Consider the following 8921-nt stretch of genomic DNA (forward strand, 5'->3'; position numbering starts at 1 on the left):
TAAATAAAAAAGAAATTTAGAAATTTTATAGAGACAATAAAACGTAAAAGTATATAAATATGAAAATATGGCCAAAAAGTACAAAGTTTGAGCCAAAGTATCTTATTTATAGGTGTTTAAGTGATCTAATTAAAATGCTCTTCACAAGTGACTGCGTCATAGTTTCCTAACTCTTAATTCTTTTATTGTTTCATTTCTCTTTCCTTCATGTTGGAATCCGTACCTCAAGCTCATATTGACTTAATTGAAGTTACGAAACATTTATTTAATTACTAATTATTAAATTTATATATAATCTAAGATAACTAAAATGCAAGAAATGTAAATATTTTTTTATGTTTATGTTTTTTACATTTTTATAAATCTAAAAAATATTATAAAATTTGAATTTAAAATATTAAAATTTTTATTATTCAATTTCAGCATTTCAATGTCATATTTGTTTTTAATTTAAATTTTTTATAAATTTGATACATAATTATTTCCTGTATCTAATAAAATATTTATTTTATTAATTACTAAATGATACGGAATTTATATAAATTTAAGGCAACCCCGAACCAAAGGTAGGTAGATGTCTGGGACTCATTTGGTTTGGTAAATTTGAGTTTCAGTCCCTTCTTACATCGCTAATAAAATTGTAAAATTTATATTTTAACCCTTTATTTAAAAATTATCATTATTTTTTTGTAAGGGCTTAAAATAGAAGATAAGATTAATATCAACACATGTAAATTCATCCATAAATTATTACATGCTTTATGTTTATAAAATTAATAAATTTATTATTTTATTTTTTGACTCGGGTTTCTTGATGATGACTTGAAGTTATGTGTCTTTTCATTGTATTAAAAAATTATTGGGTTAATATATCATTTGGTATCTAATTTTTTATCTTAATTTGGTACTTAAGTTTGACTTTGATGTTCAATTTGGTATCTAGAACAAATAGCATCATTTGGTCCATTGAATAATTAACATGCATATTCTAATAAAAATTGAAGGTACTTAATTGGAAAAAAATTAAGATGCTAAATTAAATATTAAAATTAAACTTAAAGTACTTAATTAAAATAAAACTCAGATATCAAATTGAAAACTCAAATACAAAAGTGAACGTTAAAGTCAAAACTAGATATTAAATTAGGACAAAAGACTTAAATACCAAATTGAATTTGAAGCCAAATTCTGGTACCAAATAGAATATTAACACCAATTTATTTTTGGATGATTAAAATAATAAAAACCACAATATTATATATATGAGAGCTTTAAAAGTTTTTTAATTTCAAGTCAGATAATACCTGACAATAATAATCATATTATTTTACCTTCTTTGACTTAAATTGCTCAAAGATTTTACCTTTTTAACACTCTCTGCACACTGTCTCCTCCTCCTACGCTTCAGCGTTGAAGAAACATTGAAGTTTTTTGACAATGAGCAAAGACAAAGGGAAGCAGATAATGGAAGAAGAAGAAGACGAAGAAGAAGAAGCAGAAGAAGAAGAAGAAGAAGAAGAAGAAGAAGAAGAAGCAGAAGACTGGTGTTTTGTTTGTAAAGATGGTGGGAACTTGCTTCTTTGTGATCACAAGTGAGTTTCTTTTCTTTTGAAGTAAAATTTTCGTTTTTTTTGGAAGGGTTTTTCTGGGTAATTTTAGGGTTTTTCTTTTGCTTTTGATCAATGATTTTTTGGGTTTGTTTTGTTTGTTCTAACTAAACATTCAGATTTGGATTAAATCTTTGTGTTGTATGTTGGAATAGAAGAAAAAAATTAGTGGAAAATGACAGGGAAAAAGGTTAACAAAAGAGAAAAAAGAATAATGAAAAACGAAAGAAGATTAAAGGTAAAGGAAAAAAGGAAAAGGAAAAAGAAAAACAAGTGCTTTTGTTAATATAGTATTGTTAATGATGTACTATTGGTAATTTATTCTTGTCATCTTTAGGGAAAAATTTAAGAAGCATGTAATTTATTAGCAGTGAAATTGATTGTTAGAAAACTTTGTTTTAAGAGTTCTCACATTGTTGAATTCTTTGAATGTGTTTTTATTTTTCATTTAGTATGGTGGATTTAAATGGCTGTTGGAATTTCTTTTACGCAGCTTGAATACTTCATATAAGTACAATAAGTTTCGTGCTTTTCTATTACACTGGTTTCGAATTTGGAATTTTGGTCATAAATAATCTATACTATGATTTTTCGTTTATCCATGCTTGACAAGTATTCGGATAGGGGTATGGGGTGTAAGTTGATCATATTTGTATGTGAAAGTCAGTCACCCTAAATCTCGGTAACGTGATATGTATTATCGTTAAGATGGTGTGTCGATATATAGATTCTCATTTCTGATTCCCTAATAATGTATGTATACGTTACTCGTTGTGTTCTTTGTTTCCAGGGGCTGTATAAAAGCTTATCACCCCAGCTGCATTGGTAAGAAAAATAAAGTACTAAAGTCTGAAGGTAGCTGGATCTGCCGTAAGTCTTTTCTTCCTCTTTGCCAACAGTTGCTACATATACTTGTGATTTGCACTGTTATAACATATCGGATTCCTTTTAGACCTGCTGTTTAATGTTGGTCTCGATTATTTGTGTTTCCAGACAGGCATTCTTGTGCTGAATGTGGTGGCCCCCCTCAGTTTTATTGCCTTGCTTGCCCTGATTCTGTCTGTAGGCTCTGTGTTGGGGCATATGAGTTTGTGCGTCTTAAGTTGGACAAAGGACTATGCAAAACATGTTTCGAGCTCGCACTGCTTGCAGAAAAGAATGCAGAAATCGACTCCGAGGGAGTATGCAACTCGATTAATAATGGCTTCATAACCTTTTTCCCCCTTCTCTTTGGCTTTAGCATGTTTTCTTTGAATTTTGTAAATGCCATGTTATTTAATATTCGGAGGCTTTTTGATCATGAAACTCTTTTTAAGTAGATAGAATTTGATGTTTGTAGAAGATTAATGAGTAAAGAAGAGGAAATCAGGAAGCAGTTAAGGGAAATGGGCGCAAGGCTACGATGGGAATATCGATAATTTTGTTTTCTCTATTCTGTTAATCATGCGCTTTATCTCTCTCCTATTTGTTTTCGGCAGAATGGGCCTTTGAATTTTTCGGATTTATCTGCAGGAGAAGCTAGACTTTGAAGATCCAACGACGGATGAATTCTTGTTTAAAGAATATTTGTTGATAATAATGGAGCAAGAAGAGTTGACCTTTGATGATTTACATCATGCTTATTCGAAGAGGGAGAACTATAACAGTGGCTCAGATTATGATAAGAACAAAGATAAAGATGATGTAATCTCAATATCGGATGCTGATAACTGCTCAGATTACGCTTCAGATGATTCGTTTGACAAAATAAAGAGGTCTCGGGTAAGAGAATATGTTCGACAGGGTTCAAACCTTCTCACTGTGATCTCATAAGGAATGCTTTCTGATGCAAATTTGTATTCTCTTTTTTCAGAAGAAACGGGAGCCAAAGAACAAATTATGTGATCTTTTGAAAAGTCATTTTGCTAATACTTTGGAACCATCGATATTGCATGGAAAGCGGAATGGTGGTGAAAGTCGTTCGGTGAATGAAGATGAACAAATTATCTCAGAATGCAAGAGGCCGAGAACATTGACCCCCTATAAAGTACCTATCAAGGTGGAATATGCAGTCCGAAAGAGTTGTTATGCTTCTGTAGTTGTTGAAAATATCAAACTTGTGTACTTAAGGAGGAGCTTAGTGGAGGAGCTCTTGATGCATCCTGATACATTTGAAGAAAAGGTTGTGGGAAGTTTTGTTAGAGTGAAGAGAAAGCCTGGAAACTGTTTGGGGATGACTTCTTTTCAGCTTTTGCTAATTACTGGTATTCTTTTATATGAAAATAGATAATCTTTTACTCTAAACATCATATAGTCTTTTGCTATAACCTAACCCTTATTTGCATTAAATCTAAGCTATAAATATCTTTGTTTCGTAAACGATTCAAGATTATGTTAATTTTTGTAATTTTTGATCTTTTACTTCTCAGGCGTAAAGAAAACCTCAAATGCTGAGAGCAACAAGGGGATTCGCCTCGAGGTTTCTTGCATGCCGGTTGATATTCCTATCGACATGCTTAATGATGATGACATCTCAGAGGTAATAAATGTCAAGGAGATTTATCTTTTTTCTTTTTTCCAAAATGTCGAATATTGATGTAAAACACATACAAATGTAACATTCAGGATTATTTTTCAAATTTATGTTCTCAAACATAGCAGTAAAGTTACATGAATTTTAATTTCCAGCAATATATCTCTGTACGTTTCAAGCATGTGGAGTCTCTTAAAGTTACCGAGGGAATTTCCTTGGCTTTCTATAAACAGTTAGATGGTACTGGCATTGAGTGAATTTCCCATGATAACACCTCTTTTTGCTTACATTGTAATTGAGTGTGTATGCGTTCATCTGCACTATCTTCCCACATTTGATTCACAGATTTCAGATAACTGCTTGAGCTTCCTTGGTGTATCAGTTATCCCTTGTGTTGTTGGATACAGGTTATATCTGTTTCTATGCTATTTTGGAGTCGATATGTTCATCGTAAATTCATTCCACATGAGATATGATATTATTGTGAATTTTGGTAACTTCTTGCATTGTATGCTTAGTTGCATGATGTTGTGTTAACAGGAAGAATGCATAGATCTGCAACAGAGGATAAAAGATGGTATTATCAAAAGACCTACTGTTGTAAGTTTTGCTCCTACACGAGAAACTCCTACTTTCCTAGAAACAACTTATCCAATAACCCTTTTTTTATGAGTGATTACTGCTTGTTTGTTTATATGACCACTCTATGTTCTCGGAAGGTTACTGTTCTTAGAACTACAAGGAAATGAATCCAATGGAATAAAATGGTACTCAAGTTATTGGTGAAACTATTGTGCTTAACTCAAAAATTGTTTAAAAAGAATATGTTTCAAGGATTGATAATTGCTTAAAGAATGAGAAATGAAAACCTAGTAAAATATTTCACTTTGTGAGGAGGCAGCTGTGAAAAGTCATTTCGATCAGGGTTATGGATGACTAGGTTCTTTACTTATATATGATTACACTTGCCAATTTACAATTTTAAGTTCGGTTGAAGAGAACAATTAAATACTTTCCTTTTTACGGATGTGGGTTTCCATTTAAGTGTAAGATATTCATCGATTTTATTACTTTCCAATTTGTCTTTTTATAAATTTCTCACTTTATCTTGAAGCAAAGCCATCGGTAAATGGCAAAGTTTGAGAGTTTATTTTGTAAGATGGGTTCTTATTTATTTCTCTTAATACATATTGAATTTGGATCGATTAAAAATTCATCACAAGTGGAGAAAGGTTATTCAGAAGCTTAATCCGAAAATTTTGTGTTAACAGGTGGAGCTTGAACAGAAAGCCAAAAGTCTGCATGAAGATATAACAAAGCATGTAAGTATATGTAATTATTCTGATTCTCTTGATATTCTATTGAAATGCTATACATTTTTAACTTTTATTTGCATTTCGATTCCATGTATGTTGTCTCTATATTGCTTTATTATTTTTGGGGACTTGCAGTTTGAAATATGGAAACAAATGCAATGCTAATAAATGAATGTTCTAGTGTTTTCTCATGCAAATTTGGTTATTGTTTATGTCCTTGTATATGCATGCATGCATGTGCGACTATTGAGGGAGGAGGAAGTGTTGATTACGGACATCTTAGATTTTTCCGCCCTTATGTTATATATTTAAAAGCATGTTCAGTTTTATGTTTGCATGATATAATCTGTTCTATTGTATGCTGCAATGATAATGCTCATGATTAATGAAAACTCAATTCATTCAATCAATTTGCTTTTGATTCAATACCGATAGTTGTTTGAATAATCTTATGATGCTCGTGTTAGTCTAATATCTGTATCTATTTATGGCTCATTCCATTATAGATTTCTTTAATTTTCTTTGCCTTGTTTGGAATTTTATTGGCAGTGGATTCAGCGAGAATTAGTCCAATTGCAGGGTAAAATCGATTTCGCGCATGAGAAGGGACGGAAATACATATATCCTTTTACGGTGTTATGTCATATCATAGCTATTGAATTGGCAATTAAAATTTTTGAACACGTCTTTAATAGAAGTCTTCTTGTCGAATTTTCTTACGGGACGATGCAAATCGAACCTTTCCGTATTGATTTTTATGGATTGCCTTGAACTAGTATCTCCCTTTTAAGTTCCAACTTATGTTAGGTAGTGCCAAATTTCAATAAATGATTTTACCTTAACTCTACCTGGTTTTATACGTTGGAACGATTTCTGTACGAAAGGGAAATGCTGCAGAAACCGTCTGAACAGCAGCGGCTACTTCAAAAGTTGCCGAGAGTGATTGCGGAGGAAGTCGAGGTTAAAAGAACTGCTGATAGGAATTACTCGGGAAATAATTGCCCAACTGGATTGTGAAAGCTGCAAAATCGAGCTGATAATGAAGCTTAATGGCAAAAACTGGATTGTTCATTTAAATTTCTGTTGATTTCTAACCTCATTATGTTTTATGTCTTCATCAATGGTGATTTAGATGCTATATGAATTGCAGGGTTGATTGTAGCCACTGTACTGTAAATAGCATTAACTTAATATACCTGGAAAATCATGGCTGCATTCTTTTGGATGAACCATTTTTCTAAAATTGATATTTTTTATGCATCAAAGCTTATGGTAGTGTGATATGATTTAGAAGAATCTTGTAAAAGTCATGGTTGTTTGAATTGGATTAGATCAACCTGTTGAATTGGTTTGATCGTGAATCAGTTAGGGTTCCAATTTAGAGGGGTTTCAAATTGGTTGACTCACATACGTGGCTAAACACCGATTGGATTAGTTTTTTTTTTTTAATGATATATTTTATCGGATTGGTTAGATCGACAAATTGGTGACTTGCCTGGTTTAATCACTTGTCTCGTTGAACTTTAAAAACTAAATTTTTTGGGGTGTTTTGAGTCAAATAATCTTTCTGTGAGCTTTGTTGCTTTGAGTCTGCGTCTTCTATTCATTATTCATGTTTGATATTTGGGTTTTACTGAAGTATTTGTGTCGGAAAAAACCACCATCAATGTGCTTTTGCCATTTTTGTGATAAAATATTTGAGGAATTCTTTTATCACTGCTCTTGCGGATTGAGCTTTCATGTGCTTTGTTTAACATTTAATATTGCTGAAAATAATTTGGAAGAGCTGGAGAATGTCCCACTTTTTTCCACTAAAATGATTGTTACTAGCTGCGTTGTGTGTTGGGAACCATTAGCGAATCATACCTTTTCTCCTGATTTTGGATTTAATTTACACCAAAAATAGCCGAGCGAGTCATGCGTGTCATCGAAAGCACCCTCTCGTTCTAAAATTTGAAACTGAACAACTCTCGTACAAGATATGTCAAATGACTGAACGACGGGGGTCTGTATATGGTTGTTCGCTTTGTAAGTTTGCTAGCCTATTGATGTTCCATGTGCACACCATCACAATGAAGATATAAGTCATCAACATCCATTGTCTTTGCTGTTGAGACAAGCTCCATTCATTTGTGATGCGTGTGGCACTAATGGCAATCATGTTGCCTCGCATTATCAAAAGCAGGTTTCATGGCCATCGTGTTTTTCACACGTATTGCCTTGACAAAAAAGATTCTGGAAGATTAGATTGCATAATATGCCATGATGAGGTCAACATGGAATACGGTAGTTATTATTGTACGAAGTGCAATATCATATTGCATGTGAACTGTGCAGTGGGAGATTCATCATTGTTTTATGCTATTTCACCCGAAGATGAAGATGAGAAGCCTCTTGATGTATCTTTCAACTCCATCACTGATGTTCTTAACAGGAATGATGCAGGAGAAGCCACGATAATAGAGCATTTCAAGCATAATCACTACTTAATTCTAAGTGATAAATGTTGTGATGGGTACATGTTGCCGATCTTGGCTTCATTCTACTATTGCTCTCAGTGTGAATTCTTTCTTCATAAATAATGTGCCGAATTACCAAAGATGAAGCCTATTTGGCATCATGATTACCAATTAGCAGCCTCTGTCCTTTAAGACTACATTTTCAGATGCGAAAAATGTAAGTTCGTTTCTAATGGCTTTGCCTATAAATGTAATGAATGTGAAGAGCACATTTGCCTTCAATGTGCAACTCTTCCTCCTGATGCTCTAACATATCCAGAACATGAACACCCCCTTCTTTTCTACAATGATTTTGACGGGCAATGCAGTGCTTGTGGTAACAATATAATAACGGCATTCGGCTGCAACGATTGCAATTATTCAGTAGATCCTTGGTGTATTCGACTATCAACTAGAGCTGGACGAAAATGCAATGTACATATTTTTTCACTCACTTATCTCGAGGCAAGTGATCATTCAAAACATCACTACTGTAACATTTGTAAGTGAAAAAAAGGATCCAAAGCACCGGTTTTATCATTGCATAACTTGCTATACTTGTGCTCATGTGAAATGTGTTCTTGGAAAATATCTATTTATAAAAAACAGGAACATCTACAAAGAAGAGAATCATCCACACCCTCTCACATTTGTGAACTACACAAAGTACTACCTTGAATGCAGTGAATGTGATGAGGTGTGTCAAGATGTAGCTCTTGTATGTGCAGAACAAAATGTATCTGATAGCATGCAGTTTCACTTGTGATACTTGATATATACAACTTTTTTTAATAGATATTTTAAATAATGTAACATTGAAATTTTGTTAGGTTGAATTTGTGACGTTTGGAATGTTCATTATTTATTTATTCTTGTTATAGTACTAGCCATCATTTGTTCTAATCTGATTTGTTATCCGATTGAAATCGACCCGACCAATTATTATTTATGAGTATGTAACTCGTTACTTAGCAACTCGCATATTAAA

At 32.7% G+C, this 8921-nt stretch overlaps 2 protein-coding genes across 3 annotated transcripts; both read left to right on the plus strand.

Annotated features, from left to right (window-relative positions):
* The first annotated feature begins 1251 nt into the window (after positions 1–1251).
* Positions 1252–6700, plus strand: LOC108467419 (zinc finger CCCH domain-containing protein 19-like). Of its 2 annotated transcripts, none has more exons than XM_017768022.2 (10): positions 1252–1592; positions 2398–2477; positions 2601–2788; positions 3120–3368; positions 3460–3850; positions 4016–4125; positions 4660–4719; positions 5391–5441; positions 5985–6055; positions 6296–6700. In XM_017768022.2, the coding sequence occupies exons 1-10, from the start codon at positions 1438–1440 to the stop codon at positions 6450–6452; spliced, it is 1512 nt and encodes a 503-aa protein (XP_017623511.1). In that variant the 5' UTR covers positions 1252–1437; the 3' UTR covers positions 6453–6700. The 2 variants fall into 2 exon arrangements, with proteins under 2 accessions (XP_017623511.1, XP_052874178.1); XM_053018218.1 differs by having other exon boundaries at positions 3463–3850.
* Positions 6701–7585: 885 nt separating this feature from the next.
* On the plus strand, positions 7586–8699 carry LOC128296458 (uncharacterized). The gene is made up of 3 exons (XM_053031671.1): positions 7586–7950; positions 8101–8328; positions 8543–8699. The coding sequence occupies exons 1-3, from the start codon at positions 7586–7588 to the stop codon at positions 8697–8699; spliced, it is 750 nt and encodes a 249-aa protein (XP_052887631.1).
* Positions 8700–8921: the final 222 nt, after the last annotated feature.

This window comes from Gossypium arboreum, chromosome 8 (genome assembly GCF_025698485.1).
Source record: "Gossypium arboreum isolate Shixiya-1 chromosome 8, ASM2569848v2, whole genome shotgun sequence".
Taxonomy (NCBI): domain Eukaryota; kingdom Viridiplantae; phylum Streptophyta; class Magnoliopsida; order Malvales; family Malvaceae; genus Gossypium; species Gossypium arboreum.

Excerpts from the sequence above, each read along its gene's own strand:
- LOC108467419 (XM_017768022.2), top strand. The coding sequence starts at position 1,438 with ATGAGCAAAGACAAAGGGAAGCAGATAATGGAAGAAGAAGAAGACGAA. Across the intron at positions 3,851-4,015 it reads TCAGCTTTTGCTAATTACTG|GCGTAAAGAAAACCTCAAAT; the intron begins GTATTCTTTTAT and ends TTTACTTCTCAG. Across the intron at positions 4,720-5,390 it reads TTATCAAAAGACCTACTGTT|GTGGAGCTTGAACAGAAAGC; the intron begins GTAAGTTTTGCT and ends TTGTGTTAACAG.
- LOC128296458 (XM_053031671.1), top strand. The coding sequence starts at position 7,586 with ATGGCAATCATGTTGCCTCGCATTATCAAAAGCAGGTTTCATGGCCAT. Across the intron at positions 7,951-8,100 it reads AGTGATAAATGTTGTGATGG|ATGCGAAAAATGTAAGTTCG; the intron begins GTACATGTTGCC and ends CTACATTTTCAG. Across the intron at positions 8,329-8,542 it reads AATTATTCAGTAGATCCTTG|GAACATCTACAAAGAAGAGA; the intron begins GTGTATTCGACT and ends TATAAAAAACAG.